The following is a 24,640-nucleotide window of genomic DNA, read 5'->3' as shown; positions in this document are numbered from 1 at the left end:
AACTGAGTGACTGAGCATGCACTCACATGCACCCACTTAAACGGCTACCCAGGAGATAAACTCCGTTTGGATGCATCTGAGTCACTGTCAGAGCCTCAGCAGCTAGCAGAGGGCCTGACTCATCCCAGGGCCCGGATTTGTCCGTTCTCTGGGGAAGCACCTGCCGTGCCAGGCGCTGCTGGATGGCTCCATGGTGGCCCGCAGCAGGCACCATCGTCTGCATCCACACATGGGAGACGGAGGCACGGATGAAAGCCTGATCCTCCCACGTCGTGGAAACTTACGGATAAGTACAACTTCATTGTTTCGACTTTTGGCAGTTGCTCGGTATTGCAGCAGGAAAGCCAAGGGCTCTGTCACAGAGAGGATGCAGAAAGGGAGCTGTCCTCTGGACTGTCACCTTCGGGGTCCAGGGAGGTCACGCTCGGGGAGACTCTCTTCTCCCAGCCGGGGCTGGCCGTGTGGATGCGGGACACAAGCGCTCTGGGTTTCTCAGGCTGACGGTGCACACTCAGGACAGGGCCGTGGAGAAGGCAACCCGGGTGCATGTCCACTTGCAGCTCCTCCGTCACAGGCCCGTCCGCATCAACAGCAGCAGCCACGCTGAGAGCGGTGCCTGGCTGGGGGGGTGGTGAGAGGGCGCTGTGCCCCGCGGTCTCCCCCCAAGACCCCTCACCCCAGTCTAACTGTGAGAGGACCTCCGACACTCCCCTTCCTCCCCAGACTGCCACCATCGTCCACATCAGGGTAAGTGTGAGAACCTGCCGGGCTAGGAGGAGCCCGCGGAGACGCCCAAGGCTCCCGAATGGGGTGTGGACCCGGGTGGGGTCCTGGGACAGAAACAGACGTGTGCAAAACGCCGAGGAGACCGAATAAAGCCTGGCCCTCAGGCAACAATCGGAAGGTGGGGCAACGTCGGCTCGCTGATTTCGACAAGGTCCCACACGGAGGCCAGCTAGTGAGGGGGGACCGAGCGCGGCATCTGGGGAACTCTCTCCCCACGACTGTTCTGTAAACCTGAACGTTCTCAAATAAAATGTGTAGGAGGTGGGGGGCAGGGAAAGGCCGGCCGGTGAACGGGGCGGTGTGGACCGGGGGCGCGTGGGCCTGCAGTGGACACCGGGGGTCCGGCAGGGAGGACGGCGGGGCTGCGGCGTGTGGCCACCCGGCACACGCTGGCCGGACGTGGGGAGCCCAGACTGAAGGCCATGGGGTCTCCTGGAGCTCACGCTCTGCAGAGTGGGCCCTCCTGTCGGGGCTCACGGGAGCCTCTCCTGTTTGGGGACCTGCTGCCTTTGGGGGGGTGCACTGATAGCAGGGGCTGCAACCTCCACCAGCTGTGAAGAGCGGTCACCCGGTGCCCCCTCCAGGGGGGCCCGTGGCCCCCATGTGCACCGGCCCTGCCCAAGATCCCCGCGGGGGTCCTTTCACCGTTGAATGTTTTTGTTTCTTACGTGTGATTTTACTCAGTTATTTTTGGCTGCGCTGGGTCTTTGCTGCTGGGTGGGCTTTCTGTAAATTGTGGTGAGTGGGGGCTGCTCTCCGGGTGCTGCATGGGCTTCCCGCTGCGGCGGCCTCTCCTGCTGCGGAGCAGGGGGCTCTGTGGTGCTCGGGCTTCAGGAGAAGCAGCACACGGGCTCAGCTGCTCGGCAGCATATGCGATCTTCCCGGACCAGGGATCGAACCGATGTCCCCTGTGTTGCAAGGTCGATTCTTAACCACTGGACCACAGGGAAGCCCTGAATGGTTTTTTCCTTAACAAAATCTCTGAAATCACATACGCTATAAAACCTGGATTGACTCTGAGAACTGTACATCCACACAGTAATACTAAAGGTAAGTTTTTTTTTAAATGTATACAGACATATATAAATATATGTGTATGTATCTCTCAAAAAAGTAACATAAACTTATTTACAAAATTTGGAAAGAAAAGAGCAGCAGAAAAAAATGAAATGAAACGAGCATAGGTCAATACTACGGTTATTTTCTAAACCGCCCTCATGATTTTTCAAGTGCTTGCTGTAATTATTTTCAAGTTTTTCAGAGACTCTGACCTATATTTCAGTGCTCAGCTCAACGAGTTATTGAAATTACTTTGGTGGGATGAATAGCATTTGCTTCTGTATGCTAAAGGGCCCTCAGATTATTGTCATGGTGTCAACAGAGACAGTTTCAAAGCCCAGACAACACATAATCTCAAACTCCTCAGGGTGAAGCCGCTGGGATGGAGGCTGTGGAATTGATCCCCGCTCTGAGCCGCTCATCTGCTCTGGGCGGACGTGAGAACTCAGAGGTGAGCGTGTCTGGGCCACGGAACAGGCTCTCCTGGCTTATTCACAGCTCATCCGGACGTTAAAGGAGAAGCACAGATAATAGCTGGTTCCATGAAGGTTAAATGAGATCCTTCTACAGGATTCTGAATAAAGAATGATTAAAAGAATGAGAGGAATGTAATTTGTAGAGCCACTTTAGAATTTCAAGCTCGAGCTGGCAGAAATAACATTTTTAGAATAGGCTGTACTCCTGAGAGAAGACCATGAGATCTTCCGTGATTCTATCACAGCATCAAACATACCTTAAGTGAGTGAACTGAAATGCAATTCTGAAAGGATGCTGTGACTCGGACCTGTTCATGGCACCCCTGGGGGTAAGACTGAGGTCTCCAAGGTCCCCAAGGAGGGATGGGTCAAGCTCCCCCAGGAAGGCTGGGGCAGAGGTTGAGACCAGTCAGAGATGGTCAGTGGGCCAGGAGAAGGAGCAGGAAGGGACAGCATTTTCTGTCTCAGACAGAACCCCAGAGAGCAGGCGGTTACAATAGTTTCACAGCCTCCACTCTGGGAAGGCTTTCTCTGACGCATCTGCTTTAGAGAAGCAATAATACTCTGCAGGGTTAGAGTTTTAAGTTTTGTCTTAAAAGTGAAGAACAAAAACAGCTGAGAACTTGGGAACTAAATGAAATTCCCTGCTAAGGAATATGGCCAGAGTGACGGCAAGAACAGGCTGTTCTAGAGACCGTCAGCTGTTTGCATCCCCCGGCCTGGGCCTCCTGATCTCTGGGGGAGACACCAGATGTGCCCCAGGTGGGCTTATGAGGGGACGCAGTCCTGGGAAGGGTGTGGTCCCTGAACGGGAGAGGCCGTTTGCATCAGAGAAGGAGACGCTGGCTAGAACGGCTAGATGCGGGGCCTGGACAGGCCCAGAAGTGGAGGGGCGCTCAGCCGGGGGTAGCAGACAAGCCCCCAAGCCCCCCGCCTCAGCCCGGCTCCACGCCGACGACAGGGCGACGCGACAGGGAGGGTCTGGGTGGATTTTAAAATAGGAGCGAGTGCTGTCAGTGTGAGGTTCAACATGCAAAACCCGCAGAAAGCGGGCTCGGATGAAGCCACCTCCTCACTCTCACAGGTGGTGAGAAGGCATCCGTGTGACACGTGTTTCAAAGATGGTTGCAAATAATCTGAAGCATAAGAACAAAATCTCTCTGCTACTTCGGCAAGAAGACAACGCGCAGCCAGGCGTCAGCTTTGAAGTTCATGACACCAAGGCGGGAGGAGGAGGCCACACACTCTCGGAGTGGCAGCTGCAGGCTGACAGAAAGACAGACAGCCGTGCGGGAGGAGAGCGGGCTGAGCCGTGAGCGGTCTCGCCGTGAAGGCAGGCTTTCCCCACCTCCCCGGGGACACGACTGTGCGACTGGACTGACCTGAACCACGCCATAAGCCTGGCCTCTGCTCTCTAAGCAACGAGCGCTTCCACGCAGGAAGGGACTAGGGCTGGAGACCGGGTCAGAAGTGGGCCTGGGGCTAGCGTCCAGGCTGCTGGAAGCACAAACACATTTGGGGCCCTTGAGGTGTCTCTGCCACCCCGTGGACTGGAGCCCACTAGACTTCCCACCCTTGGGATTTCCCAGCAAGTATATGGAGTGGGTAGCCATTCCCTTCTCCTGGGGATCTTCCTGACCCAGGGATGGAACCCCCATCTCCTGTGCAACCAGCAAAGACTGAAGATTTTAGCTGCCATTGATTAAGGAGGGAACCAGTAAGATGTTACAATGTATCAGAAGAGAATTCAAACACCATACACACAGGCTGACCATCAGGAAGGCTAAGATGAGCTTACAAATAGAGGCAAAACTGGCCAGGAGCTTCAGAGCAATAACCAGCTACTACGGTCATGACTTACCACCACGACACACGACTCCTATGGACAAGAATTATTTGCATCATTGCGAGCTTTCTGGAGAAAGCTCTAGAGTTGTGAGATCACTCTAGAGTTGTAAAGATAGCTAAAAAACAATGAAAAGAACAGGCGCCTAGAGCATCAGGTGACCCTGAAGGTGGCTCGGAGGGATGCCCGGTGACCTGCCCTTGGGGCCACCTCAAAGTCCCTCAGGCTTTTCTGGCACTCGCTCCCTTGGGACTGCAACGGTCTTAGAGATGAGCCTTGATCAAACTCAACCAGCACTTTAGAGCGGGCCACGTCCATCTGCTGTGTAGAGTCCTCAGCCTGTCTGCAGGGTCCCTGCCGTGAAGACACCAAGAGCCCCAGCCCTCTCTCTGTTCCTCTGTCCGCATCTCACAGCCTGTGGGACCTTAGGTCTCTGATCAGGGGTTGAACCTGTGCCCCGTGCAGTCGATGAGGGCTGTCTTAACCACTGGACCGCCGTGGAGGGTCCGCTGGGCTCCCCTTCCCCCCTCAGCCCAGTAGGCTCGTCCCTCGGGCCGGGCCTTGGACGGAGCAGTTCTCTCTGGGCCCTGGCCTCTGGCAGAGACGCCTGGGACCAGAGAACAGCCAGCTCCCTGGGAGGAGCTCGGGATGCCTGCAGGGGCCATGATCCGCACACACGGACTTTGCCTCGGGCTGGCGCCGGGACACACTACGGCGGCAGCTCCGGAGTTCTGCTCCATGAAAGCGGTGATGAGGCCCTCCGGCGACGCTGGCACGTCGAGAGGGCAGGTGTTACCCAGCGCCTGCCGCCGCCACCGAGCCACGCCAGAGTGGTCCCCGCAGGACCCCGGCTTCCAGGAGGACGGCAGCTGACTCTGCCTGCCAGGTGGTGCTGGCGGCGGCCAGTACCCTGAGGAGTGGGACGTGGGGACTGTCAGATGGGGTTATTTAGAACTGTCGGCTGGCACAGCCCTCAGCACAGGCCAACTACCATCTCCATTTTAGCACACTAGCTGCTAAGCAGCTCTTTCTGAACGTGATTAGCCAGCATGTTCAGGGGCTTCTTAACGGCGCTGTTCCCTAATAAAAATAAAACCCAGATCGTTGGCCCAGATGACAGTGCCGGTCTTGCTATCTGCTCGGTAGGGAGACGTGTGACTCATCCACTGACAGTAGCATGGATTGACCTGGTCCAGGCCGCAGACGAAGTCAGGGCCAGGTGGAGAGAACAGTTCTCTCCACTTCAGAGTGTTTGTGTTAACAATCCTTGATGCAGTCATGATGACGGTGCGGACTACCCTGGACTCTTCTCCTCTAGAGGCTCTGAGGGAAAGCGTCTGGGCAGTGGCCAGCTCAGGTGGGCCCAGCAGGGGAGCCGGGGGGCAGAGGATTCCCTCGGTCACCTTCTCAGTGTCCCGGCCCCTCCCTGAAGCCGTCCTCACTTCAGAAGCTCTTTCCAAACGCCTGGAGGTGACACGCTGCCCCCTGCCCTTGCCTTCCCAGGCCTCCCGCCACGCCCACCTGCTAGGGCCACCGTCCGACCACCTCCCATCTGGGCCCCCTGCACTGTCTCCCTATGGCACTTGGAATGAAGGTGCCTCAATGGGCCAGCATGGCACGGCAGGACGCGAGGACGCCTCTGACCACGTCCTTGCTGTCAGGGGTTGGGGCTGACCATGTTAGCGCTGCAGCCAGCACCCGGCAGAGTGCCTGGAGCAGAGCAGACGCCCAAGTGGGACTAAGTACTGGACAGATGGACAGATGCATGGACGAACAGAATGAATGACTATATGTAAAACCTGCTTTTTACTTAGGCAAGATGTCTGACAAAGAGCCGACCAACCACGCACACTGCTGAGGGAACAGCTGGCGTGCATTTGAAGCCATAACCCGGGCGCCACAGGGCACCTCCCTCACGGCCCAGGGTCGGTGACTGTGACCCGAGCTCATCCTCGGGGACTCCACCAGGGAGCCTGACCCTGTTCATCCATGAATGCCTATTCAGGGCACAAAGACACCCGAAACAGCCCTGATTTCAAGGAGACGACGCCCACGGGAGTCGGTTATGTCAGGATCCTGATGGCAAGAGGCCGCTCCTGCGGTGTCCTCTCCACCCCACGCAGACCCGGCGCCCCTGTGGGCATGGCCCAGGGCCTCAGCACAGACCCCGGCGCCCACGGGATGCCCTGGGGCCACCCCTGCTGCTGCCCACCTGGGCTCCCACACCACCCTTTCATTTTCCCGAAGTCTGAGCCACAGTTTCCGATTGAAACTCCATGAAGCATCCAGAGCATTTCGCTGCTGGTGTGGGTCTGAGCCAGAAGGAAAGCTTAAAGACGTTAAGAGCCGGGAGAAATCTGATTATGGCCCATGGTGACACCGCCGCGTCCCTACTCACTGTTCTCAGACAGCTCCACGATGTAGTAAAGAACAGGGCTGTTCCCGTCGAAGGGTCGGACCCAGGAGAGCACCACGGCGTGGCCATGGGCAGGGCTCAGGCTGGCCACGAGGTTCTGGGGTGAATGAGGCAGCTCACTAGGATACAAAGGAAGAAAGAAAGAAAAAACAAACACGTATCAGAATGGTGTAACAACCTCCTGGCTCTTCCACTGCCAGATCCTGGTGTGCATGCGATGCTTTGAAAATGGAAAACATCAAGCAGGCCCTGAACACAAACACTAACTACTCGCCGCCCTTCCCCGCCTCCCCAAAAAACAAAACCATCACCATTCACAACGTGTTTTATTTTCCAAACGTAATTTGATTTAATCCCTCTGGTAGGGATTAAACAACTAATGACTCTCACTGAAATCAAGTGGAGAGCGCCCGTTTCACACAGTAGATGGTTTAATTGAGAAAACTTGGTCACCAATTCGCTTCTGCAGTGAGACGCTGTTAATGGGAACACAGCAAGCCGCGTCAAGAGGAAAAGGCCGGGGAAACAGGGTCAACTGTGGAAGTTTCCAACACCAGCTATTTGAGTCACCAGCCAAAACGCCCACATGCATCCTTGGACCGCGTGGCCGTCTCTCGACTGGGCTTGCGCAGTGATCCGCTCGCCCTGCGCTCTGCTGGGTGATGGAGATTTGGGAGCGGCAGTGATGTAAGGCAACTGCGGTGAAAACGCTAACTGAAAACCCGTGGAAACAGTAAACAACCCATCAGCAAGGCTGTAAAACGGAAACGCAGATAAATCCTGGGAAGGAGCTACGAACAGAACGGGTCTTCACTGGGATTTACTGACCATGAAGCTTCGAAACCCAGTTGCGTGGTTTCTACCGCCGACGGGGCAGCAACCTTGCAATCCTGAGTTGCCAGGCCCGTGTTTAAGCTTCATACCTTGGGCCCTGGAGCAGGGCCCCACTGCTTGGACCTTAGGACCGGCTTCTCCTCCGGCTGGAGGGGGGCGAGGGCTGGAAGGGGGATGCTGGGTGTGACCCACTTCACCCACCAGCGAGCTCTGGTCTCCCTTACACATCAATTACTGCTGACCCACACAGGCCAGCACAGAAAGCCATAATTACACTTGATATTTTTAATTTAAAAAATGTACTCATTACCCTTGGAAATTTATTAAGCTGTTATGTGCTTGCAGCTACCTAAGAAACACAGCTCTCTCTAACCCACCCATGCGGTTTATAAACAAACTAATATTTCTCACGTAGACCGCGACTCTAAATCAGCACCACGAAGGATGAACTCAGGCCTGAAATGCCGTCCTGTTTTCTCTTTAATTGTGAACCGAGCTTTAAATCAGGAAAGGGGCCCCTCCGCTCTGTCCACAGCACCAGCGCTCCTGAGGCTCGGGCTGCCCGGAGCCCTGAGCTCTGCCGGGGGTCACGCCGCTGCCCTGGCCTCAGCAGCACCCCCTCCCTGCCAGCACTGCCCACCCCCCGACCCCCAGGCACTCTCCTGAGAGCACAGAGCTGCCCGGGGCGACCAAGCCCATAACCCACCACTCGCCCAGCATCCAGAGCTCAGGCTCCCCTCTGCGGGGACCCTCTGCGCACCCCCGCCCCTGACTCGAGCAGGACTCATCACGCCTACCTCGACTCCCTCTGTAACTGACAGACTTTTCAGCTGAACAAATGTCATGGGGCCTGCGGAGCAGGGCCAGGGTGCGTGTGGACGACGGGCCCCCGTCCTCCGCCAGGGCAGCCTCGTCCACCCCGCGTCACCGATTCCTGAAGCCGAGCGGCAGGCGGGGGACGTGGGGAGGGTGGGTGCGCTGACCCCACCGAAGCGGAGGGAGGAACAGAGCCCTCTCCAGCCCGCCCTCCCAGGGGTGGACACAGCCAGGAGGCGGCCCCGGCCCTGGCCACCCGGAGCGCCCAGCTGGGGAACCACGACGGGGACAGCATCCGAGAGGCAGCGCCCCGCGGGACAGGCGGGGGCCGAGGACCGGGAGGATTGGGGTGAAGGCGGAGGACCAGGCGGGAGCGGCCGCCGGGGGCACAGGCAGGACCCGGGGCGCCGCGGGGTCACAGCGGGGGAATGCAGGGCTTGCACTGTGTCTTGGAGGGAGGCAAGCGAGAGAGGCCTGGGTCCAGAATCTCTGGCTGTCGGTGTGACGCTGGCTTTCCGGGGCTGGAACTGGGACCCTGAGGGCCGCTCGTTAGAAAGGGTCCTGGGGACAAACTGTCAGAGGACGCTCTGTGTAACCGTCAGGCGGGAGAACAGACGTGAGACGAGGCTGGTTAGTGCTCAGAGGCAGACGGCCGGGGCTGACGTGGGTGGGTCTGGGGAAGACACGGCAGCCGGAGGAGGGGCGCATCGTGGGCTCGGGACCAGCCTCGAAGAGCGGCCCTCCTGTCCCCGAGGAGGCACGGGCAGGACAGGAGGCGGTGGGAAGGGACAGGCTCCTTCTGCACAAGAGGACAGTCGGCCGTGGCCCATGCATCTCTGCACACCCTGTCCCGGGGGTTACGAGGGGTCTGATCCTAACGTTCCCACAGCCGGAAAGACCCCGGGTCTGCGCTCAGCATCAGATCATGCCTCTCAGCCTAAACGGGGCGCACTTAGCAACAACCCATCTGACAGGTGAGTGGACGGCTCTCTTCCTGGGGCTGGAGCGCTGTCGAGACGGAGGGCTGCTCACCACTCCGTGCCTGCCGGTCACTCCAGGCAGCCTCCTGTCCAGCGTCCGCTCAGGAGGTCCTGGGGCTGGCTCGGACAAGACCCTGGTCCATCCATCTCACCCAGGGCGTGGGCCTGGGGGCCTGCCTCCCGGCCCCTGGAAGGCCACCAAGGGAAAGAGCACACGGCCTGCGCAAAGTGGGGCACGGTGAACAGCAGCAACGCAGCCCCGAGCCGTGGCGGACGGGCGAGCAGGGACTTCTAAAAAGGCTGGGGAGACTAGGAACCTAAAAGGCAAAGTAGCCTTGAGACGTTTAGAGCCGGGGCTGAGCTCTAGATGTGGCTGTCTGGGATGCAGCTGGAGATAACGAGGCCTCGTCCACCGCCGCCCGAGTACACGGTCACCCCCGGAGCACGGCCGGCGCAAAGTGCGGTTTTTACGTACGTCACAGGACTCCGAGTCGGAAGGAAATTCAGGTGTTGTTTTTTTTTTTTTCTGGTTCCAGGCTCTCCCCATTTGGAAATTCTCTCTAGCATATCTCTGGTGTTCAATATTACCGGTTTCACAATGCAAAGAACTCTTTAATATACGTTGGAAACGTACACTATTTCTTTAAATGATAAGTTTCGGTTATCTGGAAAATTAAGCGCGGTGAAATACTCGACTGACCCATCCCGGGCCGACAAATGAGGCTTTCCGATATTCTGAATCCATTTCGGAGGATCTTATCTGATAGCAGGATAGGGTGGCTCGGAACGTCTCTGCCAGCTCGGAAAGGAGATAAACGATGAGCAGAGTACTCACCGGCACAGGTGTGCAGACGGGGTGACAAATGAAAGTGACCCGAGGACGTGGGGCCGAAGCCCGCGCTGAGCCACTTTCGCGGTTTGAAGAGGCCTCGCCACTGGGGGAACTAGGCCGCGGTAACAGCAGAAATTACCAACAACCGGGCCCGGCCTGTGTGGACAGGCGAGGCAGCGAGGTGTGTTCGGGAAAAACCAGCTGGGGAAGAGATCCGAGAGGAAGCGGTTGGTGAAGGGGCGCCCGCAGGGGGCTGCCCTGGAGGGAGAGGGGACGATGAGCATTTTTCTATAGAAAAGCCCTGCCCCTTGAGCCGACCAACGACGCCTCGGTCAGACCCATCTTCTCTGACTGCACTCTGAGAATGAAGGCAGAGGGGGCCCGACAGCGCCTGATAAATGGCACTAAATTTTTCGCTCCGTATTACGGCTTTCTCAGAAGCGGCTCTAGTGAAGGAAACCTCTCCCACTGCCTCGGGGCCGCGTCTTCCAGCCACTCTGTAAATGAGGCTTTCCTCTGTACTCTGGCTCAGAGGAATTAGTCTCTGGTCTCAGAAGGAAAGATGCAGTGCTAATTGGGTTTTTAAATGATTAACAGTCAATCCACAGAGCCTTGGCATCTGGTCCCTCTGGGGTGCTCGATACAGCAAGAAGCTTTGGGGGTCTGCAGTCACCCCAGACCAAGTTTCTTCCTATAAGGCCCCAGAAAACTGGTAGGACAGACACAACCAACACGACCGGTGACCAGCATAACCAAGACTGTGTGTTGTGAATTGGTCAGATGCGTCACGAGACCCTCTGGAGCTGCAGAGGCCTCTCCCCCCGGGAGGGGGTGAGGCAGACCCCTCTGAAATCAGTCCTTCTTGGTGGCACCAAATACCCAAACCTGTCTCAATCTGCTGAGTGGAGCGGGCCTTCCTCAGACACTGATGGGCCCCCTGTTTCCACCTGTCTCAGGCACCCAGGCTCCATGGCAGATAGACAAGCCTGGTGCGTCCGAGGGTCACAGACTTCAGGCAGAAATAAAGGAGGGTGAAAGAGAGACACCTCTTGGCCCCAGTGTGTGTGGGGGTGCTGTGGATGTAAAGAGGAGTATTTTTTTATGAGATGGTGAGGAATAATAAGAGCTGGGACTGACTGTCCCCGCTGAGCGGAACTCCTGGCCAGTCCATTCAAACTTCACCCCCATCCTTCAAGGTAAATGACAATGTGCCCCATTCACAGGTGAGAAAACAGAGGCTGTAGCATGCGAGCTGGCAGGGGGGCTCCAGGCCAGCGTCGCTTGGGGGTGACCAGTGACCCTGCTGCGATGGTGGGTTCTCCCCCCACCAGGGTCCTCAAGCCCCCCGACACCCAGGCTGACACAGAGCATGCTCCAGGGCGCCAACTCTGGAGCAAGCCCACAGGAGAGCTGCCAGCGGCTGGCCTGCTCCTGAGAAGCCCACTTGTAATGCTCCTAATTTCTATATTTAACAAAGTGGCTTTTAACTCGAGTGGGGAGGCCGGCAAGCACGCTTTCAGGCTCTTCTGAAGGACACTATTTAGCCGTGAGTAGCTCTCAGTCACTCCTGCAACAGGAGGTTGTTGTTGTCATCCGAGCGAATCCGGGAGACGTTAACGCGCTGGATTTGCAAGTTCTCTGAGAAGCTCGAATGCCCCGCAATCCTGAGTTATGACTATTATCATCACTATTGTCATCGCCGACGTCCTAGAGTTAGGACCTTATTGGATCTAAAGATACGCGCGCTCTAACCTACAACCTTCCCCATTCATTCCGATTTGGAAGAACTGAGAGCTTATTACACCGACAATTCACACGGACCGCTGTCTCTCAAATCAGCTCTGCAACCAGTCGCACCTAAATTGGTTTGAATTGCGAATCTGCAGTATTTCTGTATTTGGAGATGAGGTGTTTTCCCATTACAGAAAGCCCATTATTTTATAGATACAGCAACATTTGCTGAAAAAAAAAATGCATTTTACTTAGAGGAAATCAAATAAGTGAATAGCAGGGAAGATATGTAAATCAGCAGAACATAAAAACTGTGCAGACTAGAAAGAACGCACTGCACTGGAAGCAGGCAGTTTGGCTTCTGCTGACAGAATCTTTATGAAATGCTAACACTTATTTATTTGGTACCAATGATGGATGATTTAAGAGTTCTCAAAGGTAGTTTAACCGTGAATAGCACAGCATGTCACGCGGATTCATGGGTCGTGGACGCCAGAATCATCAACAATTTTTAGGAAGGTCACCCTCAAGGGATGGGGGGTCCAGGCACGTGCACACCTAAAGGAAGGCCAGAGGCCTGAGCGGGCTGGCTGGGGGGACGACTGGAGGCCTGCGACACACATTCATTCAACCAACCAGAGTGCATTGACTGAGCGCCTCAGGTATGCCAAACATGGCCAGGCCTCAAACGCAGAGCTGTGTCATCCTGCACTCCAGGGGGGAGAGAAGAAGGGGGGGACAGAGGATGAGATGGTTAAACGGCATCACCGACTCAATGGACGTGGATCTGAGCAAACTCTGGGACACAGTGGAGGACAGAGGAGCCTGGCGTGCTGCAGTCCATGGGGTCACGAGAGAGTCGGACATGACTTAGCGACTGAACAACAACAAATACACGCTGCAAAGATGACCTGGTCAGCAGGCCCTTCAGCTTCCAGCCTGTGAGGAGAGGGGCTGTGGGAGGCGAGTGTGGCCCCCACGGCCCCCCACCCCGGAAGGACGGGCAGGCGGGGTGGGCAGTTGCCTGCCATGTCCATGAGGCCTGGTGGGAGGTGCGTGCCTCCCTTCAGAGAGCAGTGGGCTCTCAGGGGCGCTGGGCCGGCCTGCCGTCCCTCACCGGCTGGAGGTTCTGACGGGCATCCCATGGAAAGGCAGAGTAAACAGTCCGTCAGGACGCAGGGTCGTGGGGATCATTGAGGAGGAGAAGCGATCGTGAACCAGCCAAGCTGAGGGCGGACACGATCCGACATTAAGGTTACCGAGCCCCACCCTGTAAGTGTGCGTGTCTGAGGCCCAAGGTGATCACCAAACCCCCAACCCTGCGAGTGTGCCTGCCTGAGGCCCAAGGCGGTGGCCTCTGACCCCTGCTGTGTGACCCACCGCACGTGTGACCACGCGTGGAGGAGTGGTGACGTGGCGCGCACGCGGGCACGGTACTCACATCACCTCCAGGCGCGCTGTCCTGGAGTCGTTCCCACCCTCGGAGACCACGCCGCACGTGTAGTCCCCGATGTCACCCGACCACGTCTGGCTGATGAGGAGGGACCCATCTTTCTCCACCACGACCCTGGAGCTGCTGGACGGGGTGATGACCACGTTGTCCTTCTTCCACACGTAGCTGTGGGCCAAGCAGAGAGGCCTGAGTGAGGACCCCGGCCGCTGACCGTCCCCCTCTGTTAAAAAGCGAGCCATTGATGACTTTGTGAACATGCGTGTGTGCTGCATGGCTTCAGGTGTGTCCAAGTCTTTGTGACCCCGCGGACTGTCGCCCACCAGCCTCCTCTGTCCATGGGATTCTCCAGGCAAGAATACTGGAGTGGGTTGCCATGCGCTCCTCCAGGGGAATCTTCCCGACCCAGGGATCAACCTCGTATCTCTTACGTCTCCTGGATTGGCAGGCAGGTTCTTTATCACTAGAGCCTCCTGGCAGCACGACCTTGTGAATTTATTGTAGTAAACAGTAAGAACCACTGAACCATGCTCTTTAAAGGGTGGTACCTAACGTGAATTACACCTTGAAAAAGGAAAGCAACCTAAGGTCTTGGTCACAACACGGAGGCAGATGCTGAAGTTAAAAGCAGGACAGTGAAGACGAGGGCAGACACGGCTCAGTCCTGGGGTTGGGACGGGAAGTCTGAGGGGTTGTGGTCACGCCTGTCACCACTACCTCTGCCCCTCCCGCTGAGGAACGTCCTGGAGGCCAGAGTGCAGCTGGACGGGGGCAGGGCTGTGTAAAAATCCCCAGGGCGGAATTCCCCAATTCCTGAAGAAACGGATCAACCCGTCAACATGCTTTCTTAACACCCAGTCACTCTGTCCTTGTCAATGTACGGCAGAAACCACTACAATACTGTAAAGTAATTAGCCTCCAACTAATAAAAATAAATGGGAACAAAAACACACAAAAAACTGCATGCCTTTCTCTTTTCATTCCTTATGACGCTTTAGCACGCTTTTCTTTTCAAACGTAGACGCCGCTAGGGGCCCGTCCAGCCTGGGGCTGTGGGTGGGCAGGGGCCCCTCACTGGCCACTGCAGGATGGGATCACAGTGCTGGCTTTCCTTTCCCAAATCCTGGACTGGATTTCCAAAACGTGCCCAGTTCTTCAAAGGCTTGATGCACACAGAGCACAGGTGTCGACAAACAGCTCGTCTGGAACCGCCTGCAGACAGAGCAGGACTGACTCTGCCGGGAGGAGGTGAATCCGCTGCTCACTCTGGGAGCTGCGCTCAGGGTCGGCGCCCCTCGGGGTGTCCAGGCGGGGGTGCCCAGAGTGAGCAACCTAATCACTTCTCAGGAAGCAAGCTCCGACTGTTTAACCACACATAAGGAGCTACGAGGAAACCACATGGATCTGAGGGGGTTTCTCTCGTGGCCTTACGTCAGCAGAAAATATCTGTGTTTTGTGGGTGATGCTCCCAAGTCCTTTAGAAACGAATGAATTCTCTAGGATCCAAGAATTCTCTAGGTAGTCTTCTAACTCGTTGGCTTTTGTGTGTTTGCTTTGCATTCAACGTTCTCAGAAGGAAGGCAAACTTTATTTCTGAGCTCTGGGGAACTCCAGAGAGGCAGATAGAAATATAGCAATTCTCAATTTGTCCAGTCGCTGCCCAAGAACAGAGAAAACAGCTGAGGCTCCAGATCCAGGTGGTGACGTGTCTATGCACCCACCGCCTTCTCCCTCTGCTCAGAGCGGAATGTGAGGAAGTAGGGGGACACCTCGATTCTGTCAGGGACCAGCTGCATGCCTCTGGGGCTGAGGCCAGAGTGGAAACACGAGGATGACCATGTCGTCTTTCTAGATGCATGCTCAGGGCTGGTTCTGAAAATTAAAAACCCTTCTGCAAGTGGCGGCTCTTTGGGAAGAAGCTCGTGGCCTACAGCCACCTGTGTCTGCTGCCCCATGTCCACCTGGATGGTCAGGTTCTTCATCACGACCTTCGCAGGCTGAGTCAGACAGAGGCGGGGGCCGGGGGTCACGTCCCCTGATCGGGTCTTCACGTCCTCCGGTTCCCCCCTTTCTGAGTGTTTTCCTCTAAGTGAGTTGATCACTGCGGGGCCTTTCCCCTCGCGGCGCTCCCTCTCTGCCTGATACACAGGAGCCATCCTTGCAGTAGAGCGGACCCCTTGGGTCCAGCCCGGCCCCAGTGCAAACACTGCTGAAATCCCATTCGATTTCGCTGGATTTTTCTCTCATTAAGTATCAGCCTCTGACAAGCACGTTTTACAGATAGTGTATTAACCTTGGCAGGAAAATCACGAAACACTGTATTGAAGTCATGAAGTGGAACACAGCTCACTGTAAATAATACATAAGGCTGGAGTGGAAAATGGGGTCTGTGTGATTAATGAAGGGGCCCGGGACCGTAAGAGGCAGTAATCAGGGGTCTGTGGCTGAAATCAAAGCTCTCGAGATTCTCCCCTCTCATCTCTACCTCAAGGCCCCAGCTCACGGAATGTTAATGCTGTAACTGACGGAGCTGACCGGAGAGAAATGCGTGGGTCGTGGGTGGCTCCGCAGTGCAGCGTGGCCGTGGTCCCCTTGATCACCACGAGGTCCTCCGGAGGGGTCACGATGGATGTTCGATCTGCAAAGACACAAGCTGCAGCTCAGACAGGACCACGTGGCTGAGAGCTTCCTCCCTCGGGGTGGGGGTGGTGGTAACGAACTGGTCATCTGACATCACAACCTCCTCGCTTCCTCTCACATTGGCAAAACGAGTATAAACGGAAGTGCTCAGAGATATTCAGGGAATTGAAAGCAAGCCTGTCTGCATCTCGGGGAGACAGGCAGGGCTCCTGCCCCCCACTCCCCTGGTCATCCCTGACCTCAGAACGCTCCAGAAGGAAATGGGAAGCAAGATCACAGGCAGGTGTCTACCAGGCTCTATGCTCTGAGGAAGAATCTGGATTCTTTCCCAAGATGATCAACATTCTGGTAAGGTCCACACTGCACCTCGTGACTTTGCAAAGCACTTTCATTTATGTGTTTATTTAATCCCTACAACAGTCTTGCGAGGGCTGTGATTCTCCAGTGACCAGGCGGGGAAGCCGGTGCTCCACCCTGCAGGGTCTCTTGCCCGACAGCCCGGGGCCAGTGCGCAGGGGACCTGGGGCTCCGTGCAGGCCTGACCATCCGCCCGCCCTCCACAGCCCCGCCCCGTGTGTCCCCACACTCTACACCCTGCAGGCAGGCGCTGCTCTGAGGCAGGAAAGAGCCCGGAACCTGGAGTTAGGAGGCTGGGTCCCTGCCTGACCGCTCACCCGTGGGGCATCCAGAGAAACACCTCTGCTGGGAGCTCGGTTTTCCTGACTATGAAAGGGGTGCTGCTGCTGCTCCCACTGGGACAGACAGAGCCGGGCTGCCTCGGAAGACCCCCAGGCCACGCAGGGCTGTGCCAGCCATTCTTGTGTTATTACAATTTTGCATCTTAGCAGACCCATAAAATACTCTGGAGAATGACCTACAGAGATGCAGACATCAGTTTTCCACAAGCTTTTACACTTATGGTTAATTTCCAGGGACACTGGATGAATCAGATGTGGTTGACAGATTAGGTTATCCCATGGAACAAAACCTTTTTTCTAGTAAATATTTAACAATAATGCAGGTGGGGGGGGTGTTTTTATTTTTTTTAAAAACTAGTGATATCTCTAGAACACCTAATAAATTAGGAAGGGTCATTTATCAGAGTGGACACCAACTATATCATACAAATGTAAACCAGACATGAAATAAAGCACAAGTGTTTTGTTTTCTTTTAGTTTTTCTTCAAGGATGGTATTTCAACAAATTATTCCCTTGTGCAGTTAAAAGTTTCTCTCCTCATATAGATAGCTTTACCAAAATCTATTAATGAGCACTGTTTCCAGCTGTTTTGAACAATAATTTTGTAGTGATATGGATACGGATGAAGCAGAGAGGGAAAAGTCTATCAGTCAGTGAAGCTGAATACTTGGCAATCCAATCCCTAGGTTCTGGAAAACACTTTATTCTGCGTTTCAGAAACCTGTGTTATAGTTCACTCCTACACATAGGAAACCTCCATACTTAATATATGAGGAGTGTTTTAATTGATTTAATTACAGTATGGAAAAATACTTCCCCTGGGATTTTAATTCTTGATCCATTTTTCTCATGTGATTTGTATAAAATTAGCCAACTTCTCAGTTTTGTTATTCGAGCTAGTTTGGCATAATACCCTACTCTACCGACTTTAAGAAGTTAACCTTTATCTCTCCTGAAATGTCCCCATTAAATCTTTGAATACATTTTCTAATTGTTCTTTTAGAAGCTGAAAAAACTAATTGCTCAACAGATTTCTCTAAATTAGTTGTAAAAATAATGATTCTCCTTTGATTAGATTAGGGAGTCCAAGGGCATATTGACATCCCCAAGCGCAGACAATGTGCTGATTAGACTATTATTAACAGAACGGTCCACGTGGGCCGCGGTCCTTACTCCACACGGTGAGCGTGGCAGACGCGTTCAGGGAGCCCTCTGAGTTGGCGGCATGGCAGGTGTAGTTGCCAGCATCCTGGATGAAGACCGGGGCGATCTGCAGACCCCCAGACTCCAGGAGCATGAACCTGGGGATCCGCACAGAGCCACTGGCCAGAACGTGGTTTCCTGCGGACAGCAGAGAAAACGGGACCGTGAGAACCGTCGTGTTCGAGGAGACGTGATGCTGTGGCCGCAGCCAGGAAGATAAACGAGGAAATAGTCGAAAGACAGTGGAAACTATACGCACGGAAGTAACCAAAGCAGTTTGCTTTAGTACTCATTAGGCTAGCCGAAGCCAAGAACACCCTAACTGTCCAATGCTGAGAGACTTGGTTAAAAAAATTGTGATCCGTGAACGGACACCTACACTCTGCTATCTTTCTACTGTATGGCATGTGGAACTCTGCTCAGCCTAATGTGGCAGCCTGGATGGGAGGGGAGTCTGCGGGGAGAATGGATACATGTATACATTTGGCCAAAGCCGCTAGAGTTCACTTGAAACTATCAGAATACTGTTAACTGGCTAAACTCCAACACAAAGTAAAAAGTTTAAAAAAATTACCATCCATAAATGTGATGGCTTCCTCTGAGTGGCTGATTTTGAGTTTTCTTTATATAAATTGTCTATCTAAAGCTATTATTACATTCTAAATCAGGAAAGACAACAAGAAAATACCCAAAATGAATGAATTCCCTCTTTCCAATTAATCGGTAGCTTCCCAGATCTTTGGGTCTATAAGCGGAGCACCCTTTGAGAGTTGGGAAGCCCCCAAGGGCTTGTCTGGGTGAGAAAAAAATGTACGTTTTGAGGTTTCACCCGCATACAGTCCACCAAGCATGATCTATGGGGATGAACCCAATTCAGCCGGGGCTTGTCAAGGACGGACCGCGTGTGCCATTCATTTAGTGGCAGGCGTGCCTAACATTGTAGATGGGGCCGGGCAGGGGCGGGGGCTGCAATGAGTCCGAGACGTGACTCCACGCATCACAGGAACCGTAATAGAGTCAGACTGAGTGTTGCACACATCCAACTGCTGAGGACGCGGGTGATCCTATGCTGGAAGCAGCTTGCTTAAAATGACAAAAGGACGTATTCCTAGCTGTGACCTCCCTCCTTCACAAAGGGGCTGAAACCTGGCGCCGTGATTTAAGGGGCCACCCAGCCCGAGGCACCGATGAAGGGCCTGGAGGAGGAAAAGAGCGGTCTGCACGTGGTAGGGAAAGGTGCCCCTTCTTTGGACAGTGAACTCCGTGGAGCTCGAGGGGTCTCGTCTGTCTGACTCCCCAGGATCTGGTCCCTGGCAGGTGCTCAGTCAACGGTGCTTCCTCATCATAGAATGGACAGGTGAGGGGGAGTTCACCTCCCGAGGCAGGTGCGAGCCGCCTACCTCTCCTCCACACGATGGCCGGCCTGGGAGCCCCGGACACCTCACACCTGAGCACGGCTGTCATCCCGTCGGTCACCGTGGTGTCCACTGGGAGCTGGGTGAAGGCTGGGGCCACATCTAGACAGAGGACGCGGACAGTGAGGCAGGAATGCTCAGGCCAGCCTGGAGGAGGCATCTGCCTGTGTGTTTACAGAACTCATCGCAGACAGTGCTGCAGTGATAAAAGATGAAGACCCTTCAGGACTGACTGTAACCTCCACCCGCCCAGGGGGGGAGAGCCGGAGGCTTCTGCATGCATGCTCAGTTGCTTCAGTCACATCCGACTCTTTTGCGACCCTGAGGACTGCAGCCCGCCAGCCTCCTCTGTCCATGGGATTCTCCAGGCAAGAATACTGGAGTGGGGAGCCATGCCCTTCTCCAGGGGATCTTCCCAACCCAGGGATCAACCCAGCCCATGTCTCTTATGTCTCCTGCACTGGCAGGTGGGTTCTTTACCACTGAACCAGAGAGCTTTCAGATGACCATTGAAGAGAAGACGGACATTTATTTACAGAAATCTAACAAGCTGCTTTCATTATTTAAAAAAAAAAAAAGGAAAGATCTAATTTGTGAATATTAAATATCACCCAAGAGATGACATTTTGACACTTCCTAGGATCCATTTTGACCATTAAAATAACCAGATTCTAATGACCTCAGAAAAGAATCTTAGCTTTGTCCCTGAGCCTCATGGGCCCAGAGTAACTGACACGGGTGCTCAGTAAAATCTTGTTAAGTGAAGGAAAAAATACTGATTGTTTTACACACTATATTTTTATTTCATGAAAAGTGTTTTGACTTAAAAAAATACAACACTTTGCAAAGCCCTGTACTTACAAAACAGATACGTAGCATTTTCATTACAGGTATTTATTTGTTCACGCTCCAGTTGTCATGGGAACCAGGTTAAGTAGCACTTTCGTTTAAATTTCCAAGCTGATCCTCCTGAGACCCCTGTGACCTGGGCTGAGCTGGCTACATCTTGAAGAGGGAGCTGAGACTGGGTGGAATCGGGTGGTCCTCCCTGGGTCTCCCATGAGAGCGGTGTCTGCGGCCTCCACCCAGGGCCCAGGCCAGCCCGCCCCTGTTTATGTAAATGGAGTCCTGTGAACAGCCACGTCTGCTGACCTGTCCATGTTGCCTTCAGGTTACGACAGCAGGGGCGAGTGGAGGCAACAGAAACCAACTCCCTCAAAGCGGAAGGCAGCTACGTCTGGCTCTGTCCAGTCCGGGCCGTGCACACCCTGGCCCCTGCTGCAGGACAGGCTTAAGCAATTCCGTGCTCAGTCATGTCTCACTCTTTGGGACTCCATGGACCATAGCCCGCCAGGCTCCTCTGTCCATGGGATGCTCCAGGCAAGAATACTGGTGTGGGTTGCCCTTCCCTTCTCCAGGAGATCTTCCCAATCCAGGGCTCAAACCCGTGTCTCTTACGTCGTCTCCTGCACTAGCAGATGGATTCCTTACCACTGACGCCGCCTGGGAATCCCCAAGTAATTCTAATAGATCAAAACTCAGTTTCCAGTTTAAGACCCCAATATTACTCTTACTGCTTGAAGTGATGCTTGTTTCCTAGGCTCCACAACGGAGGGCAAATTTGACCCTGGGCAAGGTCAGAGGAAGTGACCCCTAGTTTACCAAAACACATACATGAATATCTCAATATGGCACTAGTCTCCTCCGAGGCACTGCTGCCAAGAGTCACTGGCCATGCACACCCTGACCGTGATTTGATCTCCTGCACGGCCCCTGCACCTGGAGACATCAGCATTTTGCTTCCAAACAGGGCAAACGTGAGAATTCCATAATCACTACACTCTACCTGTTTTAGAAGAAAAATACACAACTATGGGAGATTAAAAAGAAAACCCACAGATACCTTTATCTCATTTTTCAAAGTGCCAAAGTATTTCTGTTGATGGGATCATAAAAGAAACTCATGAAAGAACTATAATTGTTCAATAAAACTAAAATAGAGAATAAATATAGGAAAACAGGTAAAAAAAGATCAAAAGAAGAAGATTAGCCATGAGCTGTTCACTTAGTCTTTATAGTTCTGTCCAGAAAGATGGGGACTTTGCTTCTACGTCTCAACAGAGCAGCGTGTTCAAGTGCCCGGGGTGTGGGCACTGGGGCCGGACAGACATCCGTGTTCTCTGAGCGTCCGTGGGGCGAGGGCAGGGATGTTGGGGCCTCGTGGCCGTCGAGGGGCCAGGCTCTGGGCAGGGTGGTGGGGGGCAGTACTCACTGGTGACGTCCAGGTAGGTGTGGGTTTGGACTTCCCCGCCCGCGTTGCTGGCCAGGCACTGGAAGATCCCCGAGTCCTCTGGACGCAGCTGCCGGACGCGTAGGCCTCCACCAGCTAGCAGTTGGTACCGAGGGTTCCGGAGCTTGTTGATGGAGACGGCATCCTTGAACCACTGGAGGGTGGGAGGAGGGACCCCTGTGGAGAAGTGGAAACAGTCGGGTGTTTAAAACTCACTAAATTTCAAGAACTGATTTGTGAGGACTGAGGCAAAATGACTCCAAGGTAGAATGGTGGCATTTCACTGGGCATCTCCTCACCCTTCCAAGCGCCCGGTCGGGTGTTCTTATCTTCCATGAAGATGGGGAGGGGGCTGCAGGCCCTTCCAGCTCTCCCTGCGGCCTGGCCGTGCCCTTGTCGCATGGGTACGGCTGTGACTGACCTCAGACAGCGCTGGGAGGGCGGCCCCTGGCCCCGCAGTGCCTGCCTCTGTGTCGCGGGGGTTGGGGAAGGGTCACCAGGGTGGGAGACAGGTGCCCCCTCCAAGCTGTGCCACTGGGCAGGGCGGGTAAGCCCTCCTCCTCCCAGTTCCCTGGGGCTCAGGAAGGAGGTGGCATCCCCCTTGAAGGTGACTGTGAAGACCAATCGCGTCAGCACATAAGCTCCTCCCGGCGCCCGGCCCAGGGTGCGTGCTCACCGCACAGCCCGGGACGACAGCACCCCATCCCAGGAGTCGGGGCCACTGATCCATGCTCCTGATCCGTGCACTGATCAGTCACAAGGATCAGTCACTGATCCATGCGCTGGGGGCCTGGTGGATGAGCTCAAGGAGCAAGTGCACGAGGCGCATCTGGTCCAGGCTGTGGATCCGGGAGACATCCCCGTGGCCCCGAGACGGGGTTGGGGCGGGGGGATGCTCCCGTGCCTGCGCCCAAGGGCGGGGTGGGCCAGCGTCAGACGGAGGCTCAAGGCCCAGATGCCTCTCCCAGTTGCCCCCTCCTCATCCGGGTGACGTCACAGGGGCGGCCGAGACCCCCGAGCAGTGAGACTGCAGCTGCACGCGGCCTCGCCACCCGCAAGGAGGCTTGAGGTTGGGGCTCGCCAGGCGGGTGTACGCGGTGGACAAGGCCACGGGGCAGAACCTGGGCTGTAAATGAGGGGGCTGTCCTTGGCTCAAGAGCACGAGGACCTCTGTTGCTCGTCCCCATATGGGTGTGGTGAGTGCAGGTGGTCAGGCTGCCAGATGACGATGCACTGCCCCAGGGGCTTTGCTGCCTGGGACACACCAGGCCCTGCTCTCAGTTCCCTTAGATCCTTGGAGAACCAGCAAAGGGAAGACTGCTTCCCTGCTCCTTCCTCCTGAAGCCAAGAAGGGTCAGGCCACCCAAGCGGGTGGACCAAAGAGGCCGTCTGCAGAACGGACAAAAGCATTTGAGGCAGGGTCCTGGGCTTCAGTGGGCACAGTATGCTGGTTGTCGGAAAAATGCAGAAGCACCTGACTTATTTCTAGATCTTGGATCCTTTTGTGCCTCAGCTTCCCTAAATATAAAATGAATTTAAATAAAACATCTCAACACGATTCATGCTGAAAGGCACACTTGGATCCGTTGACTTATGATACTGTGTAGGTGTAAGATGTCTTCTTTAATAAATAAAGTTAATGTCGTGGAATGTTTCAAGATAATGTATTCTCAGATTCTGTTCTTTGCCTTCATTATGTTTCCTGTCACTTTTCATTAAATCAGGAAATTTAAAAAAATTCATTGAAGGTAAAAGCATAACCACTTCATGTAAAGTCTCATAATAGCAATTACATGATGTAGCTTTCATAAAGAATAACCACTTCGCATGCTGCTATGGTTTCATTGTCAAAATTAAAAGAAAGCAGTAAATTATATGATGGCAACGCAATGTTGAAAGACCTGTTCAGTATGTATTTATAAGCCTGTACTTAACAAGCAGTTTACTCTGTAGAAATCATGCAAGAAAAGCGTCTTCTTGTCAAAGGGAGAGCCTAACATTGTCATTTATGGAAAAATAATTGTTAGTATACAGGGAACTAGGAATAGTTCTATTTGGGGGCAATTTAATGTCATAAACAGAAATCTTATCCCCGCGGTATGGCAGACTCTTGTTTCTAAACTATAAGCACTCTAAATATTTTATAGTTTCACTTTCACAGAGTTGTTGGCCTTAAAAAACTGGTGTTTAGACAGAAGTGAGAACAATGGGGCCACAGTAAGGAAAGATTTCCCTGGGAAGTTCACAGGGCTCTCCTCTCCCCTCCTGGCGCCATCCGTGTGGGTCGAGCCGGTCACAGAGAAGGGCGCAGAGCGGGGCTGGATGTGGTGCCGTGGAAGCGGCCGGGGCCGGGGCCAGGGCCCCCGAGGAACCGGCTCCCCTGGGCTGGAGCCGCCTCTGCAGCAGGAGGCTCAGTGGATGGAGGGGCGGACACTGGACGCCCGTGTCTACCCTGACCCTCCACAGCACCCTGAGGGGCAGCCCCGCTCCCTTCCTGCAGGTCGGTTCTATCTGTTCCGGTTCCAGCCTAAGCACTGGCTACGGAGAACTGGTGGACGTGGGTTTGGATCTGGTCTCCACCGCACGGCGGGAGGCAGCTGTCTGTCCAGGGATCCGTGAGCAGCGCCCTCGCCAGACCCCAGGCGGTGACTTTACAACAGGGTCTCCTCCATCTTCCTGCCTCTGCGCCTAAGGGGGTGCTTTCCTGAAGATTCTCAGAACTGTTGGGAAAAATAGCCTCCACGTTCTTAGAAGAAGAGCTGAAACCCTTAAGACGCACAGGTCTTAACATAAAAGGTCCTTCTCATTCTCTGAGGATCTCCAAGGCACTTGCGCGGTTTTTATTGTGAAATTGCTGCAGAAAACCTGTCCCCGCTGGAGGCTTAGTGTGACCACATGGGTGCCGGATGTGAAACAGATTCATGGTCAGCGAGGAGGGGTCAAGGCACAGAGACAAGAGGTCAGATCACCCCCGTGACAGAAGAAAAGTCAGTCAAAAGCTGAAAGGCCAGAAAAATGGGAAGATTTCCTATTCAAGAAGTTAGAATGACTTCTCTCCTCTCGGAGTGGACATGGTCAGCAGCCCCCTTCACCCCAGGGATGAGAACGAACTTCCCGCCCCAGGTCTTGAGAGGCTCACTCTGGGGGAGTCGGAGCCTCTGAAGGGA

At 54.5% G+C, this 24,640-nt stretch overlaps 1 protein-coding gene across 2 annotated transcripts in view; it reads right to left on the bottom strand.

Annotated features, from left to right (window-relative positions):
- SDK1 (sidekick cell adhesion molecule 1) overlaps positions 1-24,640 on the bottom strand; it is a 715,166-nt gene that overhangs the window by 154,141 nt on the left and 536,385 nt on the right. For both annotated transcript variants that reach the window (XM_065923726.1, XM_065923727.1), the window contains exons 9-14: positions 21,456-21,650; positions 19,169-19,285; positions 17,739-17,906; positions 15,762-15,864; positions 13,218-13,394; positions 6,566-6,702 (exon numbers count right to left, since the gene is read on the bottom strand). In XM_065923726.1, coding sequence (XP_065779798.1) covers positions 6,566-6,702; positions 13,218-13,394; positions 15,762-15,864; positions 17,739-17,906; positions 19,169-19,285; positions 21,456-21,650 — 897 coding nt within the window. The remainder of the gene's footprint in view (positions 1-6,565; positions 6,703-13,217; positions 13,395-15,761; positions 15,865-17,738; positions 17,907-19,168; positions 19,286-21,455; positions 21,651-24,640) is intronic.

Source organism: Muntiacus reevesi, chromosome 2 (genome assembly GCF_963930625.1).
Source record: "Muntiacus reevesi chromosome 2, mMunRee1.1, whole genome shotgun sequence".
In the NCBI taxonomy this organism is placed as follows: domain Eukaryota; kingdom Metazoa; phylum Chordata; class Mammalia; order Artiodactyla; family Cervidae; genus Muntiacus; species Muntiacus reevesi.
The sequence above is the reverse complement of the archived record's forward strand: the minus strand, read 5'-3'. Positions and strand labels throughout refer to the sequence as shown.